This window comes from Malaclemys terrapin, chromosome 23 (assembly GCF_027887155.1).
Source record: "Malaclemys terrapin pileata isolate rMalTer1 chromosome 23, rMalTer1.hap1, whole genome shotgun sequence".
Lineage (NCBI taxonomy): Eukaryota > Metazoa > Chordata > Testudines > Emydidae > Malaclemys > Malaclemys terrapin.
In genome coordinates, this window is record NC_071527.1 from 14,912,734 (window position 1) to 14,934,082 (window position 21,349).

The 21,349-nt window shown below is 62.8% G+C and overlaps 1 protein-coding gene across 3 annotated transcripts; it reads right to left on the reverse strand.

Annotated features, from left to right (window-relative positions):
• Positions 1-245: 245 nt before the first annotated feature.
• Positions 246-19,665, reverse strand: PTGER1 (prostaglandin E receptor 1). Of its 3 annotated transcripts, none has more exons than XM_054012488.1 (3): positions 19,639-19,665; positions 3,126-4,011; positions 246-1,663 (listed from the first exon to the last, which is right to left on the reverse strand). In XM_054012488.1, the coding sequence occupies exons 2-3, from the start codon at positions 3,996-3,998 to the stop codon at positions 1,412-1,414; spliced, it is 1,125 nt and encodes a 374-aa protein (XP_053868463.1). In that variant the 5' UTR covers positions 3,999-4,011; positions 19,639-19,665; the 3' UTR covers positions 246-1,411. The 3 variants fall into 3 exon arrangements, with proteins under 3 accessions (XP_053868463.1, XP_053868462.1, XP_053868461.1); XM_054012487.1 differs by lacking the exon at positions 19,639-19,665 and adding an exon at positions 9,326-9,750; XM_054012486.1 differs by lacking the exon at positions 19,639-19,665 and adding an exon at positions 4,776-5,052.
• Positions 19,666-21,349: the final 1,684 nt, after the last annotated feature.

Below are 21,349 nucleotides of genomic sequence, written 5' to 3' on the forward strand. Positions count from 1 at the left end.
CTGGCTCGCTGGGGGCGGCAGCTCAGGGGTAGTGGCCAAGCATTAGAGCCATCTGCTGAGCTGGTTGGAGGCTGCAGCGTGGGCTGAGTTTGCTGGGCCTCAGCCCAGTTCCCACGAGCTCTGTGGGGTGGCAGTGGAGTTGGGGCTCCCCTCTCCCCTAGGGTGGGGGCGGGGGGGATTCAGGCTGCCAGCTGTGAAGAGGGGAGACAGGGACTCGCAGACAAACCAAACCCCAGGCACCCGAGCCATTGGTAAAAGCTCTTTATTGTACAGAACCCCTAGCGCTGCCCTGCAGGCGGCCCCATGGCATGCTGGGAAATGAACACCCAGCTGGGGGCCAGCATCCCCCCCACCCCGGCTTTCCCTGTGTCCATCGGGGGCTCACTCCTGATCCCCTCCAGCCCTCCCCCGCCCCCCATGTCCTGGAGCTCTGCAGATGTTGGCTGGCACCAGGCAAGGCCTAGGGGAGTGGAGCTGGGGGGCTGGTGGAAGAATGGGGGTGGGGTGGGGGGCATCTCCCCAGCCATCCTGGGAATGGCACCTGGGGAAGGGAGCAGAGCTCCTCCCAAGTACCTTTACCTCCACCCCCACGTCCAACCTGGCCCCTGGGTTGAGAGCACGATACACAGCCGCATGGAGACGCAGCCACCTCTGGGTGGAGGGTGCGGGGGCTCTTCATACAGGAAACCCTTGCCCAGCACTGGGATGCAGTCACCTCTGGGGCGGGACAGGGCAGTTTTCTGACAGCCGCATCCCAGCACTGCCCACGCCAGGCCAGGAAGTGAAGGCGAATCCCCTCCAGGGGGCTGAGGGAGGAAGAATGGATTTGGCCAGGGGAGCAGGTGGGCCCTGCTAGACTGGTGACATCACTGCCTTTCATTGTGCCTCAGTTTCCCCAAATGTTAGGCCTGGTTCAATATGCTGCTTCCCCTGAGCTCCCCTAAAGCCACGGTTTGCTCAGAACCCCGGTGTCCTGATGCGCAGGCTGACAGCGTAACCACTAGGCCCTGCTACCTCGCAGGCCAGGCCCTCTTAGCACAAGCCACCCTGCACCACCACTCCTGCATTTCAGCATGGTATTGTGCCCCCGCCATGCCCAAACACCGCATTTCCAAGGTGCCTCCTGCTCCGAGCCAGGATCTGGGTGGGCCCGGGCAGCACCATTGCTGTAGGCAGGGAAGCAAGACTAAGACACCTACAGCCTCCCCACCCCCCTCCGATTTCCATTGGCGTCTGGCTCAGCTCCTGCAACATCTGCAGCGGGGAGGCTCCCCAGGCGGGTGCGGCACCATCATCCGACCTGGTGGCATCCAGCGTCCCCCCAAGCGCGTCTCCAGCAGGCGCTGGTGCCCAGGCCCTGCCAGGGGCATGAGGGCCGGGGGCAGCCGCCCCGTCTCGTCCGGCCGGGCCCCTACGAGCGGCCGACCATGCTGCGCTCGGAGCTCTGGAAGGAGCTGACCTCCCAGCGCTCGAAGCGGCTGCCCTTGCCCGGGGGCTGGCGGCACAGCACCCCATACAGCTTGCGCAGCACGGCCCGGCGCAGCAGGATGTACACCCAGGGGTCCAGGATCTGGTTCCAGGAGGCCAGGCGCACGCCCAGGAACAGCAAGTGCTGGTAGTGCAGGGAGCCGGCCTTGTCGCCCACCGCCAGCACCACGAAGATCTGCAGGGGAGGGAGGGGCATGGTGGTGAGAGGGAGTCACCAGGAGCTTGGGGGGGGCTTGACTCCAGCCCCTCACCCCTTCCCTGACCCTAAATCTCTGGGACTGACCCCTCAATCTGAGCCCCCCAACAGCCTCATCCCCTTCCCCTCAGCCTGAACCCCCCCAACAAACCCCCTCCCAACCTGAGCCCCCAACAGCCCGATCCCCCTCTCCCAACCTGAACCCCCCCAACAAACCCCCTCCCAACCTGAACCCCCCACCAACCCCATCCCCCTCCCCTCAGCCTGAACCCCCCCAACAAACCCCCTCCCAACCTGAGCCCCCAACAGCCCGATCCCCCTCCCCCCAATCTGATCTACCCACCCCAGCCAGTTTGGGGGGACCCTGCAGCGCACACAGCTGGAGCCAAGCATGACTGCGCAGTTACCCGCCAGCAGCCACACGAGGGCGCTGCTGCATCAGCCTAGGCCCGCCCCCTCCCCCCTCCCGCAGTCTGAATCAGCTGCGCAGATACACGTGCCCCTGCCTCCAACCTCCCCCGAGGGCAGGGCCCAGGGGCTGGGCTGCAGGGGGCGATCCTCCCCCGGGGGGATCAGGATGGTGCCGACTGGAGCTCCTGTAACGCCTGGGCTCCCCACCACTACCCGGCCAGCACCAGCCTTTTCCAGGGCAGCCCCCACCGAGGGAGGGGCTGAAATGGGGTAAACCCGGCAACCATGGGGAACCCCCTGTCCTCCCCAGAGACCCTCCCAAATCCTGAACCCATGAGGAACCCCCCAACACCCCCAAATCCTGCACCCACAGAGAACCCCCCAAACCCTGCACCCATGGGGAACCCCCCAGTCCTCCCCCAGGAACCTCCAAACTCTGCACCCACAGGGAACCCCCCTGCTCCCCCCAGGAACATCCCAACCTTGCACCCATGGGGAACCCCCCTTTCCTCCCAGGGAACCCCCAAACCCTGCACCTGTGGAGAACCCCTGCCCCCCAGGGAACCCCAAAACCCGGCACCCATGGGGAACCCACTAGTGTACCTAGTCCCTGCAGGGAACCCCCCCACCCTGATACCTAGGGAACCCCCTCACTGCACCTTGTCCCTGCAGAGAGAACCCCCAACCCTACATCCATTTTGAGCCCTCCCTGCACCCTGACCCCCCCCAGGGAACCCCCAAGCCCTGCACCCATGGAGAACATCCCCATACTGCACCCTGTCCCCACAGAGAGAACCCCCAACCCTGCACTCACGGGAACCCCCCCTTCACCCTGACCCCAAGGAGCCCACCCTGCACCCTACACCCATGGGGAACCCCCCCTGGACCCTGACCCCCAGGGAAATCCCTTCAACCCTGCACTCCTGGGGTGACCCTCCCCCTGCATCTGTGGCACTAGGGGGATCCCCTCACCCCCTCCCACTATATCCCGTGGCCTTGGGGGGGACCCCCACCCTACCCCCTCACTCACCAAAATAGGGCTCCAGCAGATGCAGGAGACGACCATGATGCCCACCAGCTGCACCACCATCTCGATGTCGTGGGCCTTGGCGCGCCGCTGCCCGCATTTGCGCTCGGCCCGCAGCCGCGCCCGCACCAGGCTGAGTCCGCTCAGGGTGTTGCAGACCAGGGCGACCAGCAGGGAGGCCAGGCCCAGCAGGGAGAAGAGCAAGGCGAAGGTCACCTCGCACCAGTCCTCCACCGGCTGCACCTTGATGAAGCACCAGGTGCCCGGGTACTGGATGGTGTAGGTGCCGAAGCTGAAGATGGGCAACAGGGCAATGCCCAGGGCGGAGGCCCAGAGCCCCAGCAGGGTGAGTTTGGTCCGGACAGAGGTGACCAGCGAGCTGTGGAGCAGCGGGCGTGTCACCCCAACGCAGCGCTCCACCGCCATGACGCAGCCCAGGAAGAGTGGGCACAGGCCGAAGAAGACCATGCAGGCGCCGAAGAACTGGCACATGGCGCCGGTGCTGTCCATGGTGTCCCATTTCTGCCGGGTGGCGTAGAGCTGCAGCACGAAGGCGCCCGGGATGACGTGCCCGGCGAAGTCCGTGATGACCAGGCTGCTGGCAAAGAGCAGGAAGGTGGCCTTGGAGCGGCGCCGGAAGCGGGCGTAGGATTGCGCCAGGATGGCCAGGGCCACCACATTGGAGACAGCGCCCAGCATCATGGAGAAGATGGGCATGGCCGGCGAGGACCCCCTTTGGCCCACCGAGGAGTTCCCCAGTGGCAAGCTGCCAACAGGCATGGGGAGGGGGGCCCCGGGGCTGCCGGGCCTTCCCAGCAGGGAGACGTTGGGCGGGTGGCAGGTGAACATCTTCTCAGCAGCGTCTGCAGCTGGCATCAGCCATGGACATCTGTGGGAGAGGAGAGAGATGGACATCAGGGGAGAGCCACTGCCACTAGACCCTGGCACTGCCCCCACGCGCTGGGGGCTGAGCCACACAGTCCCCCCACCCCCACTGAGGGAGGCGTGGGCTCTCACTTACCCCCCCCCCCCCCGGCCTGCTGGGGTGGGGGCAGCAGTTTGGAGCTGGGGGGAGGCAATGGGGGAATCGGGGCACGTTTCCTGGCTCTGTGGGGGGGTCCCCCAACTTTCAGGACATTTGAACCCAGGGCAGTCAGGGCGACTGGCCCCTGGTCAGCCAGGGCAGCGCTGCTGGAGCCCAGGGTGCCCCCGCGGACTGGCACCAAGGAGGAGGACTGGCCCCTCCTGCCACCTGCCCTCCCCTGGGCCCGGGAACGAACCCCCGGGGAGCCCCGTGTGACCCCACAGGAGACACCCCCTGGCACTGGGACGCTGGGCTGGACAGAGCCCGGGGGTGACTCTTGAGGGAGCAGAGAGAGGAGAACCCAGACTCCCAGAAACCCCCCTTCCCTCCCTCTAGACCCCCCCCCCAAAGCAGGGGAATGAACCCAGGGGTCCTGGCACCCAGACCCCCCCTCCCCCGTGCAAAGAGCAGATCGGCGCTCAGCACCGGTCCTGGTCGGGACGGGGGCGGGGGCGGGTCTGTTTCATTCAGCCCCCCATCCGCCCCCCCCCCCCCATTCTGGGGCCAGCAGCCCGGACCCCCGGGGCGCCCCGCCCCGAGAAGGCCCCGTGGGGCCCGCGTGCCCTTACCGTGCTCAGGGGCTCCCCCCGCGCCCCACTCCCAAGCGACCGGATCGCTCCCTCCGAAGGGACCGCGCGTTCGGGCCCCCCGCGCCCCGTCCCGGCTGCGAGCGGGGCAGAGACGGAGCCGCTCCGGCCGAGGGATCGACGCCCCGTCGGGGGCCGCTGGGCTCGGGACCCGCTCGGAGACGCCCCCGCCCCGCCCCGCGCCTCGGCAGCCGCCTTCCCCAGTGGGGCGAGTCCCAGCCCCGGGGTCCCGCCGCTGCGCGCCGCGCTGCGCTCTGCCTCCCCGGCCGGCCGTGCGCTGGGACCGGAGCGCTGAGCTCCGGAGCGCCCCCCTGCGGCCGGCCCCCTCCGTCCGCGGGCGGGTGAGCGCCGGGCCGCCGCCAGGGGGCGCACCCACCCCCCTGTGCCACCCTGCCCAGGCCATGTCCCCTATGGCACCCTGCTCCTGCCTGCAGAGTGTGTCCTGTGCCAGCCTGCCCCATGCCACTGGAGCCTGTCTGGTGCCCATCCTGCCCCAGTCCATGGAGGGTCATAGCAGGCACACGGTATGCAGCATGCCACCCACTGGGGCTGATGGAACCGAACTCACTGGCCCACAGACGCAGGGAGGCGACACATTCCTGCCCTGGGGGGCTAGGTGGGCACACTGAGATTCAGCGCGGGGAAAGGGCAGTCGGGAACAGAACCCAGGTGTCCCGAGGCCCAGTGCTCTATCCCCTAGGCAACGCTGTCCTTCAATCCAGGCTGAGATGGACCATTGCTCTGCTCTGGCTGGAGCCTCCGGCCTCACCCACCCCCTGGGTGTCAGGGCTGCTCGGAGCTCGGGCACTCTGGAGCCACACGAGTTGAAGGCCTGTTCTCTGTGGGGCATTGCGCCATTAGATGCCAAGGACAATGCCTGGGGCCTGCAGGGTGGCCCAGCAGCCCCTGCTGTGTCATTACCCCAGGGGGGGGTTACAAAACACTGCAGGGATGCTGTGCTCCAGGGGAAAGTCACCCAACGGCCTGGCCTGCATTCCTCTCCCAGAGCTGGGGATAGAACCCAGGAGTCCTGAGTCCCAGCCCCCCTGCTCTAACCAGTAGCCCCCACTCCTCTCCTGGGGCTGGGGATAAAACCCAGAAGTCCTGGCTCCCAGCCCCTCTTTAAAGAGCCCTGAGACCTTTCAACTGAATGACCTCTAGGCCAGGGAGGAAAGGAGACTCTGTGGGTGGCGTCAGTCCCTGCCAGTTACTGTTTACCCCCAGCCCAGTGAGATCTGAGCGGCTCCAGCCGGGACAGGTCCCTGGGGGCTGACAGGTCCTGGTGCCTCAGAGCTGGGGAACTGAAACCACTGGGGGCTGCCACGGCCCCAAGCTCTCGTCGCTGCCTGGGAAGAGTCCAGTGGCTCCCCTAGCGTGCTGGCCCAGGGATCCAGGCACCCCCAGGCACTGACCCGGAGAGCTCCCCGCTGCCCGCGGTGCCACTGCACTGGCCTGGTGAGGAAACCGGCCCCGAGAGCAACATGGTGACTGTCAACAGGCCCAGCCCAGCCCCACCACCCCGGCATATCTGCGGCCCTACGCCCAGCCCCACCGCCCCGGCATATCTGCGGCCCTACGCCCAGCCCCACCGCCCCGGCGTATCTCCGGCCCTACGCCCAGCCCCACCGCCCCGGCGTATCTCCGGCCCTACGCCCAGCCCCACCGCCCCGGCGTATCTCCGGCCCTACGCCCAGCCCCACCGCCCCGGCGTATCTCCGGCCCTACGCCCAGCCCCACCACTACCAGCTCTTGAGAATATTTTAGCAAAGCACAGGAGAGAGACAGACGAAGGTCTAAGGTGACAGATCAAGGAATAGCTGGGGGGTGGGGTAAGGGGCTAGACGGGGCTGGCAAGGGATGGGGTTAGATGGGGCTGGCTGGGGACGGGGCTGGCTAGAGATGGGGCTAGCTGGGGACGGGGACAGACGGGGCTGGCTGGGGACAGGGATGGGGACAGACCGGGCTAGCTGGGGACAGGGTTAGATGGGGGTGGTAGGGAGCAGGACCGACGGGGCTGGCTGGGGACGGGGTTAGATGGGATTGGCTGGGGATGGGAATAGACGGGGTTATCTGGGGACGGGGATAGATGGGTTTGGCTGGGGATGGGGATAGACCAGGCTGGCTGGGGCTGGGGCCGGGGACAGACGGGGCTGACTGGGGACAGGGACAGATGGGGCTGGCTGGGGATAGGGACGGACGGGGCTGGCTGGGGATAGGGACGGACGGGGCTGGCTGGGGATGGGGACGGACGGGGCTGGCTGGGGACGGGGACGGACGGGGCTGGCTGGGGACAGGGACGGACGGGGCTGGCTGGGGACAGGGACGGACGGGGCTGGCTGGGGATGGGGACAGGGATAGACGGGGCTGGCTGGGGATAGGGATGAGGGTAGATGGGGCCGGCTGGGGACAAGGACAGATGGGTCTGGCTGGGGACAGGGATGGGGACAGACCGGGCTAGCTGGGGACAGGGTTAGATGGGGGTGGTAGGGAGCAGGACCGACGGGGCTGGCTGGGGACGGGGTTAGATGGGATTGGCTGGGGATGGGAATAGACGGGGTTATCTGGGGACGGGGTTAGATGGGATTGGCTGGGGATGGGAATAGACGGGGTTATCTGGGGACGGGGATAGATGGGTTTGGCTGGGGACGAGGATGGGACAGACTGGGGTGGCTGGGGATGGGGACGGGGACAGATGGGTCTGGCTGGGGACAGGGATGGGGACAGAGCGGGCTGGCTGGGGTCAGGGACAGAGCGGGCCGGCTAGCTGTGAATGGGGCTAGCGTTCTGTTTCCAGGCTGACCCATTGTGCAGGGCCATGAACAGCAGCCAGTCGCTCTGCTGACCAGCCCCAGCAGGGTCTCCCATCCCCTGGTGCCTGGCATGGCCGCAGGTGGGACTTGGAGCGGGGGGGCCAGTGCCATGCTGGCAGCCATGTGAGTCCTGCCCCAGCGGGGCCCGGTCCATGGCAGGGCAGGCGTCCATGTCCGTCCCCGATGCCCCTGTGCTGAGCAGGTGCTGAGGTTAGGGCCAGCTCTGGGCAGGCCTGGTGCTCACACCGTCCTTATGCCGCCGCCCCGACTTACATTTGGCCATGTGCATTGTGGGAATATCCAGGCTACTCTCCCGTCATGCATCAGAGGCAGAGAAGCACTGGAAGGGGGAGCAGTGCATTCTGGGATGGAGAGCCGTCAGGAGTGGGTTCCATCTACACTAACCAGTGGGCAGACCCTGGAGAGCAATGCTGAGCCCAGCACCTGGCAGGCGGGGCAGGGGGATGCCTGGTCGCCGGGAAACCGCAGACGCTTGCGGGTTATCAGCTTCACATGGCTGCAGGGGGCCATGGCGCCGTAAAGCTAGGGACCAGCGCCCAGCCGCCGGAGTGCTGGGTACATAACGACCCAGGAATGGGCCCATCTAACCCGGTATCCTGCCTCCCGCCTGTCCTTGGTGTTGGGTGATGGGAAGGGGGAGGGTGCCAGGGTCAGCTGGGGGAGGGGCCCTGAGCAGGAGGTGGAGAAGGAGAAGTTACAGGGGAGGGAGGGAGGCAGGGGACTACGGGGCAGGGAGGGGAGGGCAGGGGTAAGGAGGGGGTCATGGGGGAGGTGGGGGGAGGTAACAGATTCCCCCCCACAGCAGGTCTGTGGAAAACCACTGAGCACCCAGGAATCGAATCCCATGGGGTCTGAGCACAGCCAGGTCTCTGTGTGTGTGTGTGGGGGGGGGGGGTCCTGGCATTGCAGGGTGAGCCTGGGTGGGATGGGCCAGGCTGGGGGCAAAGCAGGCAGGGGAGAGGGGGTGGCTGGTAATGGAGGTGGGTGGAATCAGGACCTGGGGAGACCCCAGTGTCCCCAGTTCCCAGCCCAGGCCCAGAGCTGCAGCCCAGCACCCTGACCCCTCCCACACTGCAGGGAGGGCTCGCGCCAACCCAGCCCCGGCCAGCAGGGGGCGCTGTGGAGTGTGGGGCAGGAGCCTCTTGGATCTGCCCAGCTGTTGCCACACGTGGGCGACGTTGCACCCGGCCCTGCTGCACCCAGGCTCCAGCTGGCGGCGTTTCCCGGCACAGCCACCCCACACGGCGCCCATTAGCGCTAATGGCTGCAGGCCATGGTAATGCAGTGATAATGGAGCTGCGGCTGCTGGCTCCGGAGCCGCATTCCCAGCGGCCGTGAGCTCATGTGGGGCCGGGTGAGCTGCTGGTTGGGGCATCTGCCCTGGGCTGCAGCCACGCCGGGACCCAGCCTCCCCTCCAGGTCCTTTCACACACGGTCCATTGGCATGAACAGATGACGCAGCCTCCTCCCCTTTGGGGGGGACATGGTGGGGAGGGGGGCGCACGGGCTGGAGAGGGAGAGGGGAGCATAGGGCAAGGCTGGGGGTTGCATGGACTGGGCTGGGGGGCGTGTGGGGCAGGGTGGTGGGGCGCATGGGCCAGGGCAGGAGTGGTGCATGGCGTGGGGAGGGGCAGGGCCACATGGGCAAGGGTGGGAGACATGCATGGGCCAAGGCAGCGAGGGAGGGGGCATGGGGCTTACCTGGCCTGGGACTGGGATGCGCAGCTCACGATTCCGGGCAGTGGCCGTCTGCCGGGTGCTGAAGCCGGGGTGCCTGGATCCCGCGCAGCTGGGGGTGCAGGGAGGGGCCTGCGGCCAGGACTTGCTGGTGGTGGTGGGGGAGGCTGCCAGATACGTGGCAGTTCCAAGCCAAATGGGAGCTGGGTTCTCCTGCTTCTCAGCAATGTTTAGGGAAGGGAAAACGTACCAACCTGTCCTGCCTGGGGTGCGGTTTCACTCTGAGCCAACTTGAGTCAGGCCAGCGGAATCAGGGGACAGAAGGTCAGAGAGTAGAAGAGACAGACCAGGAGTGAGGGGCACTGGCAGAGCTGTGGGGGGCAGGGCTGGGCTAGCAGGGGGCTGCGGGTCGGGATTGAGGGGCACTGGCAGAGCTGGGGGGGGCAGGGCTGGGCTAGCAGGGGGCTGCGGGTCGGGATTGAGGGGCACTGGCAGAGCTGGGAGGGGGCAGAGCTGGGCTAGCAGGGGGCTGCGGGTCGGGATTGAGGGGCACTGGCAGAGCTGGGTGGGGGGCAGGGCTGGGATAGCGGGGGGCTGCGGGTCGGGACTGAGGGGCACTGGCAGAGCTGTGGGAGGGGGTAGGGCTGGGCTAGCAGGGGGCTGCGGGTCGGGATTGAGGGGCACTGGCAGAGCTGTGGGAGGGGGTAGGGCTGGGCTAGCAGGGGGCTGTGGGTCGGGATTGAGGGGCACCGGCAGAGCTGGGCTAGCAGGGGGCTGCGGGTCGGGACTGAGGGGCACCGGCAGAGCTGTGGGAGGGGGTAGGGCTGGGCTAGCAGGGGGCTGCGGGTCGGGATTGAGGGGCACTGGCAGAGCTGGGGGGAGGGGGGCAGGGCTGGGCTAGCAGGGGGCTGCGGGTCGGGACTGAGGGGCACCGGCAGAGCTGTGGGAGGGGGTAGGGCTGGGCTAGCAGGGGGCTGTGGGTCGGGATTGAGGGGCACTGGCAGAGCTGAGGAGTGTAAGGGGGGGGGTTCTCTCTGTCAGGCTGCCCGGCCCATTCCCGCTGGAGTGGGGGCTGGAAAGTGTGAATGAGTCACCCTGTCAGCGGGACACATTTCCTTTGATTTGGTGCCCGGATTGGAGGGGTGTGTGGAGAGGGGTGTCTGTGGCAAGAGGCAGGTTGTAGGGTGGGGGGGCTGTGGAGGGGGGCAGGTTGCAGGGGGCTGTGGTGGGGTGAGGGGAGTTGCAGGGGGGCTGTGGAGGGGGCAGGTTGCAGGGGGCTGTGGTGGGGGGAGGGGAGTTGCAGGGGGCTGTGGAGGGGGCAGGTTGCAGGGGGCTGTGGTGGGGTGAGGGGAGTTGCAGGGGGGGCTGTGGAGGGGGCAGGTTGCAGGGGGCTGTGGTGGGGGGAGGGGAGTTGCAGGGGGCTGTGGAGGGGGCAGGTTGCAGGGGGCTGTGGTGGGGGGAGGGGAGTTGCAGGGGGCTGTGGAGGGGGCAGGTTGCAGGGGGCTGTGGTGGGGGGAGGGGAGTTGCAGGGGGCTGTGGAGGGGGCAGGTTGCAGGGGGCTGTGGTGGGGGGAGGGGAGTTGCAGGGGGCTGTGGAGGGGGCAGGTTGCAGGGGGCTGTGGTGGGGGGAGGGGAGTTGCAGGGGGGGCTGTGGTGGGGGGGAGGTTGCAGGGGGCTGTGGTGGGGGAGGCAGGTTGCAGGGGAGGAGGGGCTGTGGCTGGTGGCATAACCTGGGTGCATGCCATGGGCTGGGGCCAGGGTCAGAGTCCTTGGCAGCCCTGAGCTGCTGGCTCTGTGGCTCAGACGTCGCCTAGGGGAAGGCCCCAGCAGCCTCTAGGCTCTGATGAATAACTCCCAGGCAGCCGGGCAGGCCATGGGACACTCCCCTGTGATGCAGCCTGCTCTGGGCTGCGGCAGCCCCGTGGCGGCGCAGTAGCACTGGATGCGGGGGGGAGGCATTTGGGAGGCTGAAGAGAATTAACTGAGGCGATGTCTGGCCCCAGGGTAACGCACCTGACACACATGCAGCCCCAGGTGTGTGTGCTGGGGGGGGGGGTCTGCCATGAGCAGAGCAGAGCCCCCTCCCAAAGAGCCCCCCCCCAGGCTCCCTGCAGCATGTCTTCCCCTTCCACTGAGTCCCACAACCCCCCCGCTCCCTGCAGCACGGCGCCCCCTAGGGTTGTACTGGGGGCCAGCACCGACAGCGAGGGGCGAGTGCCCCCTGCTGAGCCCCTGCCCTGCAGATCCAGACAGGCTGTTTATGGACAAGCTCCAACGCTCTCAGCAAGGGGCGAGTCCCCCTCCCTCCCCCCCTCCGAATTGACTTGGCTCCTGGCATCAGACGGGAGCGGGGGGGGGTCTTGGCTAAGGGCCCAGATGGATCATATCTGCAACACAAACATCTCAGGGCGTAAGTGGGGGGATGGTGGAGGGTTTTCCACAGGGGGAGGAGTTCTGGGGGGTGGGGGGGGGCAGATGACAATTTCACATAATTCTGAGGCACTCGACAACTCAACAGATGTTACCCAGGGATCCCTCACCTAACGCTGGGATGCAGCCACCTCTGGGGTGGGTCTGGGAGTTGTTTATACAGGGATCCCCTGCCCAGTGCCCGGGCCTCAGGACACCTGGGTTCTATTCCCAGCTCTGCCCCTGCCCTGCTGAGTGATGCTGTGGGGCAGATCCCTCTTGGTGCCTTGGTTTCCAATCATCTGTAATGGGGGTAATGGCTGTGCACCCCATGTGACCTGAGGGCCCTGTAGGAGCCAACATACAACTGCGTGTGTGCCCAGGACAGGACTGAAATGCAGGGGGCCTGAGAGCCCTGATAAGGGGTAGCCTGGCTGGGGAGGAGGTGCTGGGGGGCACTGTGGAGGGGTCGGGTTTTATTGACGGTCTCCTCTCCACACCCTGCATGCCGATCCCAGTGGAGCGCGCCCCCTGGGGGCATCAGGCAGTGGATTCCATGTTGAACCTGTTCCTCCCTCCCTCCCCCAGGGTAGGGGACTGGGCAGCCTTTCTCCCCTGTGGGGCAATTTCCCCTCGGGCCTCCCGGCTTGATGCATTGCGACAGGGTGCAGGGGGCGGGGAAGGGGGGGTTGTGTAAGGCCCAACCCTCCCTTCCCCTCCCCCCCAATCAGGGCCCCAGAGAGAGATGCTGAGGAAATCCGAGCCCTGCAACTGGCTCCAAGATGGGGGAAGGACTGGGATGAGCTGGGGGCAGAAAGGGGAGACCACATGGGGATCCCCCAACTAATCCCCCCGCCCCCCCTCCAGGGCCAGAAAAGGACCAGGCAGCCCCTAATGGACTGGCTATCAGAACTGAACTTCTCGGTAACAGCAACCAGAATGTTATGACATTTAACATCCTTGTGGGGTAGGGGCGGAGGACAAATACCAAAGAACATTCCCACCACCCCCACCCCCGCAGCATCAAAAAGGGGAATGCCACAAACCTGAGTTAAACGGACATTCAACGGAACGGTCCCAAGGGCGAAACGCCTGCAAGCTGCATGGCAACCTTTTAAAAACACCATCCCGGAGGCTCAAACGAAATGTGTAGCCCCAATTGAAAAAAGAAAACAGTGTGAGGATAAAAAAAAAAAAAAACCACACTGCCCTGGTGGCTAAACAACAGCGTGAAAGACGCAGTTAGAGGCCAAAGGCATCCTTTAAAAATTCAAAGTCAAATCCCACGGTGGGAAATAGAAAGGAACAGAAACTCCGGCATGTCAAGTGTAAAAGTATAACTAGGGCGAAAAAGTATTTGAAGAGCAACTAGGAAAAGTCACAAAAACGAACAGCAAACATTGTTTTAGGTACATGAGCGGCAGGAAGCCAAACAAGCAGTGGGGTCACTGGATGAGCCCGGTGCTAAAGGAGCACTCCAGGAAAACAAGGCCGTTGCAGAGAAGTTAAATGGATTCTTTGAATCCGTCTTCACTGCAGAGGACGTGAGGGAGATTCCCGTGCCTGAGCCATTCTTCTAAGGGAACAAATCTGAGGAACTGTCCAAGACTGAGGTGTCAGTAGCAGCGAATTTGGCATAAATTAACCAGTAATAAGTCACCAGGGCCAGGAGTTCTGAAGAAACTAAAATAAGAAATTGCAGAACAACTAATTGTGGTATGTAACCTGCCACATAAATCAGCCTCCGGACCAGATGACTGGTGGATTGCTAATGTGGTGCTGATTTTTAAAAGGCCCCAGAGATGATCCTGGCAAGTACAGGCGGGTAAGGCCAACTTCAGTACCAGGCAAATTGGCTGAAACTGTAGTAAAGAACAGAATGATCACACATAGACAAACACAATATCTTGGAAAGAGTTGTGGAGCACCCCCCCCCCCCCAATTGCCTAAACCTTGGTTTGTGGGCCTGGGCCTAGCTTGTTGCTGTCAGGCCCAAATCCTAAACCAAACTGGCTGCGTCCCATGACGGGGGGGCGGGGAGGGGCAGTAAAAAGCCCCAGAAGCAGGAACTATTTGCAATGTGTGTGGCCTAAAGGCTGTTGAAATATAATAACTGCTTGAATAAGATAATATTGTAACCAATAAGCATAAAGCATTTATAACTGTAACCAATAAGCGTGAACATGTATATCTGTAGCCCATGCCCTCCCCTATACCAGTTGTATAGCTATCCCTTGAGATCATTGTACGCCGTGAGAAGCATGGTGGAATGGTACCCCATAAAAGGTATGGTTGCTAAACACTGGAAAGTACCAGTGGAGACCCTAACCCATATTACAGCCATAAACGGTATGGTTGCAACCACATTGGAAAATACCAAAAAGACCCAAGAAGACCCTAACCCTTGACACGTGGCAATTTCAAATAAGGGCAATTATTACTCAAGTGTGTGATGTGTTTGCAGTTTTAAGCTTTAGATACTCGAGCGATGCCTTGTCTTGGGGGAGTGGTTTTGATACCGCTGCCCCCAACGCGTTGGTGTGCATTCAATAAACGGGCCTCAGGCTTGAGTCTCTGATCAAATTACTGCCTGGGTGGCTTTTTCCATGACAGAGTCAACATGGCTCTTGTAAAGGGAAATCATGCCTCACCAATCTATTAGAATCTTGTGGGGGTCAACAAACATGGACAAGGGGAATCGAGTGGATATAGTGTACTTGGACTTTCAGAAAGCCTTTGACAAGGTCCCTCACCAAAGGCGTTTAAGCAAAGTAAGCTGTCATGGGATAAGAGGGCAGGTCCTCTCATGGATCAGTAACTGGTTGAAAGATAGGAAATAAAGAATAGGAATAACTGGGCAGTTTTCAAAGCGGAGAGAGGTAAATAGCAGGGCCCCCAGGGATCTGTACTGGGACCAGCGCTGTTCAACATAGTCATAAATGATCTGGAAAAAGGGAGTAAACAGTGAGGTGGCAGTTTGCATAGGGTTACCATATTCAAACATTTAAAAAAGAGGACACTCCACGGGGCCCCGGCCCTGCCCCAACTCTGCCCCTTCCCTGCCCCTGGCCCCACCCCAACCCCACCCCTTCTCCGCCCCCATTCCAACCCCTTCCCCAAAGTCCCTGCCCCAACTCTGCCCCCTCCTCTGAGCACCCCGCATTCCCTCTCCTCCCTCCCGCTCTGATCTTGGTTGGGGGTTGCTAAGTGCTTCCCTGCTCCCCACTCGCCCCACAGCCCATATGCCCTTGCCTGCCCTGCTCCTCCTCACCCTGCAGCCTCTGCACCCCCCCGCCCCTGCAGCCTCTGTGCCCCCTGCTCCCCACTCGCCCTGCAGCCCCTGCACACCCCGCCCCTGCAGCCTCTGTGCCCCCTGCTCCCCACTTGCTCTGCAGCCTCTGTACCCCCCCGCCCCTGCAGCCTCTGTGCCCCCTGCTCCCCACTTGCCCTGCAGCCCCTGCACCCCCCGCCCCTGCAGCCTCTGCGCCCCCTGCCTGCCCTGCCCCTGCAGCCTCTGTGCCCCCTGCCTGCCCTGCTCCCCCTCGCCCTGCAGCCTCTGCGCCCCCCCGCCCCTGCAGCCTCTACACCCCCCCCCCGCCGCCTGCCCTGCTCCCCCCGCTCACCAGGCAGAGGGAGAGCTGCAGGCTCCACGTGGACTCAAACACTGCCACGCTACTCTGTGGGGGAGGAGGGAGTGGGGGAAGGGGAGGGACTCTGGCTGCTAGAGGCCCTAGTGGCTGCGAGCGGCTTTCAATCAGGCCAGGCGTCCAATCAGCCGCGCCGCACTCTGCAGGAGGGGAAGGGGGAAATCCCGGACATTTCTACTTGATTAGAAATCCCCCCCCCCCCCCCCCCGGACGGCCATTTAAAGCTGAAAAACCCAGACATGTCCGGGGAAACCCGGACGGATGGTAACCCTAAGTTTGCAGCTGATACAAAACTACTCAAGATAGTTAAGTCCCAGGCAGACTGTGAAGAGCTACAAAAGGATCTCACAAAACTGGGTGACTGGGCAACAAAATGGCAGATGAAATTCAGTGTTGATACATGCAAAGTAATGCACATTGGAAAGCATAATCCCAACTATACATGTACAATGATGGGGTCTAAATTAGCTGTTAGCACTCAAGAAAGAGATCTTGGAGTCACTGTGGAGAGTTCTCTGAAAACATCCACTCAGTGTGCAGCGGTTGTCAGCAAAGCAAACAAAATGTTATAGGGGAGGGATAGCTCAGTGGTTTGAGCACTAGTCTGCTGAGCCCAGGGTTGTGAGTTCAATCCTTGAGGGGGCTACTTAGGGGTCTGGGGCAAAAATCAGTACCTGGTCCTCCTAGTGAAGGCAGGGGGCTGGACTCAATGACTTTCAGTTCCATGAGATAGGTATATCTCCATGTGTTACATTATTATTAATGTTGGGAACCATTAGGAAAGGGATAGACAAAACAACACTAACTATCACAATGCGGCTATATAAATCCATGGTACACCCACACCTTGCATACTGGGTGCAGCTCTGGTCGCCCCGTCTCAACGAAGATTTATTAGAATTGGGGAAAGTACAGAGAAGGGCAACAAAAATGATCGGGGGATGGAACAGCTTCCGTAGGAGGAGAGATTACCAGGCCTGGGATTGTTCAGCTTGGAAAAGAGACAACCAAGGGGGGATCTGATGGAGGGCTACACGGTCAGGAACAGTGCAGAGAAAGTGACCAAGGAAGTGTTATTTTCTCCTCATAACACAAGACCAGGGGTCACCCAATGAAATCAGTAGGCAGCAGCTTTAAACCAAAACAAGGGGGTTGCCAGGGGATGCTGTGAAGGCCAAAAGTATAACTGGGGTTAAAAAAAACACCTAGCCAAGTTCCTGGAGGACAGGTCCTCCAATGGCTATTAGCCAAGAGGGTCAGGGAGGCAGCCCCATGCTCTGGATGTCCCTAGAAGCTGGGACTGGAGGATGATGGATCACTCGCTAATTGCCCTGGTCCGTTCATTCCCTCTGAAGCATCTGGCACCAGTCACTGCCAGAGACAGGCCAGTGGGCTAGCTGGACCCTTGGCCTGCCCCAGTGTGGCCATTCTTATGGGGCAAGAGGGCAGGGTAGATAGAGGGATAGTTCTGGGGGTGCTGGCAGGTGCATGGAGTTTGATCGATCTGTGGCCAGCTGTCTAAGGGATGGGGGTAGATGCATGGGTAGGTGGAGGGGTGTGTATCCAGGGCTGGGCTAGCAGGGGGCTGTGAGTCGGGATTAAGGGGCACCGGCCCAGGTGGGAGGGGGAATTTCTCCAGCGCTCGCTATTGCTCTCTGCGGTATTTGAATCCCATCCAAGCAGGTGCCAGCCTGGGAGATTTCCCAGCCGCCCAATAAAGTCAGGGTTTATTTACCGCCCTTGATGGCTTTGAAGGGCCAACGCCGCCCTGTGTCATGACAGCGAGGTGGGGGGTCCCTGAGCGCCCCAGCATGGCGGGGACAGGCACCGGATGTGGCCAGGTGGGACTGTCCCCCTGCACAGGCCAGGTCTACACTCCACCTCTGGCAGAGACAGGGCCCCTCCAGGGTTTTAGCCACCCCAAGTCGCGGAAGGAAAAAAAAAAAGCCGCGATTCGGTGGCAGTTCCATGGCGCCGCTTCATTCTTCGGCGGCAATTCGGCAGCAGGTCCTTCCCGCTGAGAGGGACTGAGGGACCCGCCGCCGAATTGCCACCGAAGAGCTGAACGTGCCGCCCCTCTTTATTGGCCGCCCCAGGCACCTCCTTGCTGCGCTGGTGCCTGGAGCCGGCCCTGGGCAGTGAGACCGAGAACAGAGCAGGCCGTGGTGACGCAGCCCCAATATTTCCAGGCACCGCCCATCCCTGAGGGGACTGACCTCTGCCCCCAGCTCTGCCAGTGCCCCTCAATCCCGACCCGCAGCCCCTGCTATCCCAGCCCTGGGCTCTCCCCCCCAGCTCTGCCAGTGCCCCTCAATCCTGACCCGCAGCCCCTGCTATCCCAGCCCTGGGCTCCCCCACAGCTCTGCCAGTGCCCCTCAATCCCGACCCGCAGCCCCTGCTATCCCAGCCCTGGGCTCCCCCCAGCTCTGCCAGTGCCCCTCAATCCCGACCCGCAGCCCCCTGCTATCCCAGCCCTGGGTTCTCCCCCCCCAGCTCTGCCAGTGCCCCCAATCCCGACCCAAAGCCCCCTGCTATCCCAGCCCTGGGCTCCCCCCCAGCTCTGCCAGTGCCCTCAATCCCGACCCGCAGCCCCCTGCTATCCCAGCCCTGGGCTCCCGTAGTGTCTCCGACTACAGGCGTATCCTTTGAAGTGGCTTGTGAGCCCTGTAGCCATGTTCCCCGTGTGCTGTGTTTGAGACGCTGCCAGCCTGCCCCAAGCTGCAGGGGGTGGGTACCTGGCCCTGGCCTGGTGCTTTGTGACCCACCTGTGCCCACATGGCCCCGTCCCATTGCTCGCTGTAAACAGCGAAAGACCCAGTAGGTCCCAAAGCTCATCCATCCTGCCCCAGCCACGGAAATGCAGCCACCTCTGGGGAGGAGCAGGACAGAACCCTGCAGAAGCCCCTGGCACTGGGGCCCCTTTGGGGTGGGGGGGACAATGCCTCCAGGGGTGATGCAGCATGCAGAGCCCTGGCCTGACGGGGAGGGGAGGGGCTCATTAGACGGCGGGGGGGGGCGGGGGAGAGGTGGCTGAGACGGGAGCTGATGCAGGACTGACCACCCGGCTCTATTTACATAAGGGACTTAGTGCTAATGCCCTGCTGGCAGGGACAGGCAGCGGATGGGGGCGGGACTTGGTTGCTCCTTGCCGGCTACCATGCCAAGAAACCAATTCCAAGTCCCCTTCCCCCCAGGACCCCCCTTCCTCAGCTCCCTCCCCAGCAGCAACCTCCGAATAGCTGGGCTAATGGAAGGGCCTAGCTAGTTATTCTGCCCCAACCGGGATCCCACTTCCCCAGCATTCCCAGGACAGGCTTGGAATGCAGTGGGGCCTAGTGGTTAGAGCAGGGGGCTGGGAGCCAGGACCCCTGGGCGCTCTCCCCAGCTCTGGGAGGGGAGCGGGGTCTAGTGGTTACAGCGGGGTTTGTTGCGGGTCAGGACTCCTGTGCTAGACTCACTGTGTCAGCTTGGGCCAGCCCTCTCCTCTCTGTAGGCCTCAACCCCCTCCCCACAGTGTCACCTCTCTGCTGTCAGCGAAGAGGGAGATGCAGTGTCAGCAAGCAACCGGCAGCAATGCACCCAGATCCCCAGCTAATGTAAACGGGCGTCACGCCACTGGAGCCGGATCCCCAGCTAATGTAAACGGGCGTCACACCACTGGAGCCGGATCCCCAGCTAATGTAAACGGGCGTCACGCCACTGGAGCCGGATCCCCAGCTAATGTAAACGGGCGTCACACCACTGGAGCCGGATCCCCGGCTGGTGTAAACGGGCATCACTCCATTGGAGCCAGTGGTGCAAGTAGAAATCATTTCTTGCCGTTAACAGTACTGCACTCATGGGAGGGACACAAGGGGGCGGCCCGTGACCTCCCCACAGGACCCTCCATGTGACTCCTCCCCACCCTGCCCCCAGCCCGGGGCCCCCACACTCTCCCCGTCCCCTCCGCCAGATGCAGTTGTCAAATGATGTTTTGGGTGTCACTGGGGATCCAGCAGCACCCAAATTGAAAACTTCTTAAATGAAAGAAAGATAGGAAGGGATCACCCCACTTTCCCTTAACACACTATCAGTGTTTCCCTTATGTCCAAACTAGGCTTCTGCCAGCTCGCCTTTCTCTAAGGGTATGTCTTCACTCCTGGGAGAAAGTCAGCAGCCATCTGATCTTGGCCTAGTGCAAGGGAGAAATCAGCGATCAACGAGGCTAGAACAGTCTCTGTACCGTATCCAACTCCTAAGTCCATCTGCAAAGGATCAAGGAAATATGAAGGCTCCAAATTACCTTAAAGTCCTCGGTCCCTTGGTGAGAATGCTCCCATCAGTATATGTTCATAGTCCAGAGACTGGAGCAGGAATCAAAACCACCTTCCGGTCCCCCCACCCCTCCCCTCGTGAGGACTCCTGGCCAACTTAACAGCCCAATGCATATGTTAACAAACTTAAACCGAGCCTTTGTTTACATTTGTTAGCATGTGTATTGTGCTGTGAAACCCACATAAAGAATGAATGCCCTCCTTAGCCCCGTTCTGCTCCTTTAAGGGGGGGGGCAGCCTCCCCAAGTCTTTCTGGTACCCCGAACCCACTAAAAATCTCTTGCCGGTCCTGCGTCCTGGAGCGTACCACCGATGGGGTCCCCAGCTGCAGATCTAGCGCTGCATTTACACTGATGCTCTGACAACAAACTCTTCCTTCAAAGCCCAGCAGCCAGGCACAGGCCTGGAACAAACAGCAACCCGGGACAGGAACTGATTTCAAACCAAGCCTCACCCCAGATAACTAGCCTGCGGGACTCCCTGCCACTGGGTGTCAGCGAGGCCAGGGCACCGGGGGCTTAGACACGGGGATGGATGGCAGAAGTGTTGTCTGGGCCTGGGCGGGATACCATGTACTGGGGAAAGGCGCTCCAATGCTTCAGGGCGTGCCACTGACCGCCTGGGGTCAGGCAGCAACTTCCCCTAGAGGTGGGTTATCCCATCATCCCATCACTAGGGGTTCACCAGGCTAGGTAGTGATTCGGGGGTCAGGGAGGAGACGGGATACCAGGCTAGATGGGCCCATGGGGCAGCAACTCCTGTGACTTGGATGTGCGGGCTGGGGAGCCCCCAACTAACTTCCGGCTGCGCCCATCACCGTTACATCAGACCCCACCCAGACGGATCAAAGGAAGCTGCCGCGTGGTCTGGCTGGCAGGATGCCCAGGGGCCGAATCCTGCATTCAGCGACGGAAGCGTCAATCCAGAGGGTCCCCCCAAGAGCAGGGGGGGAACTCAGGCTTTGACACCCTGTAATGGAGGGGGGAGGGAATGGGGGGAGGTGGCTGACCCAGCTGCAGGTATCTTTGCTGGGGGGTGCAGACATGGGGGGGCCTTGGTTACAAACAGGGGGTAGAGAGAGCGGGGGGACTGGAGCCGAGCAGCATGTGGGGGCGGGGCAGGGCTGCATAGGAGGAGGCTCTTGTGCCAGCAGCAGGGATGGGGAAGATTTGGGCCAGGTGGGGAGGAGGTAGGACAGGGGGCTGAGATCCAGGGAGGGTGGGGTTACCTGGGCTGGGCAGAGAGGGTCAGGGGATGGAGGTAGATGGGCCAGATGGGGAGGGGTGGGGAGTGGAGGTCCCTGGGCTGACTGGAGAGGAGCGGGGGGTGGGGGTCCCTGGGCTGACCGGAGAGGGGTGGAGGCTGGGGGGGGAGTCCCTGGGCTGACTGGAGAGGAGCGGGGGGTGGAGGTCCCTGGGCTGACCAGAGAGGGGTGGAGGCTGGGGAGGGGTCCCTGGGCTGACCAGAGAGGAGCAGGGGTGGGAGTCCCTGGGCTGACCGGAGAGGGGTGGGGGCGAGGGTAGCTAGGCTGGCCAAAGGGGGAGGGGGTGTCCCTGGGCTGGGCGGGGTCATGTCCCGCATACATTTCACCACCCGAGCGGGACAGGAAGTTGCCCCAGGCTCTTGGGTAACTCCTGCCAGGGCAGGGCCTGCTGGGAAGCTGCGAGGGGGGGCAGATAG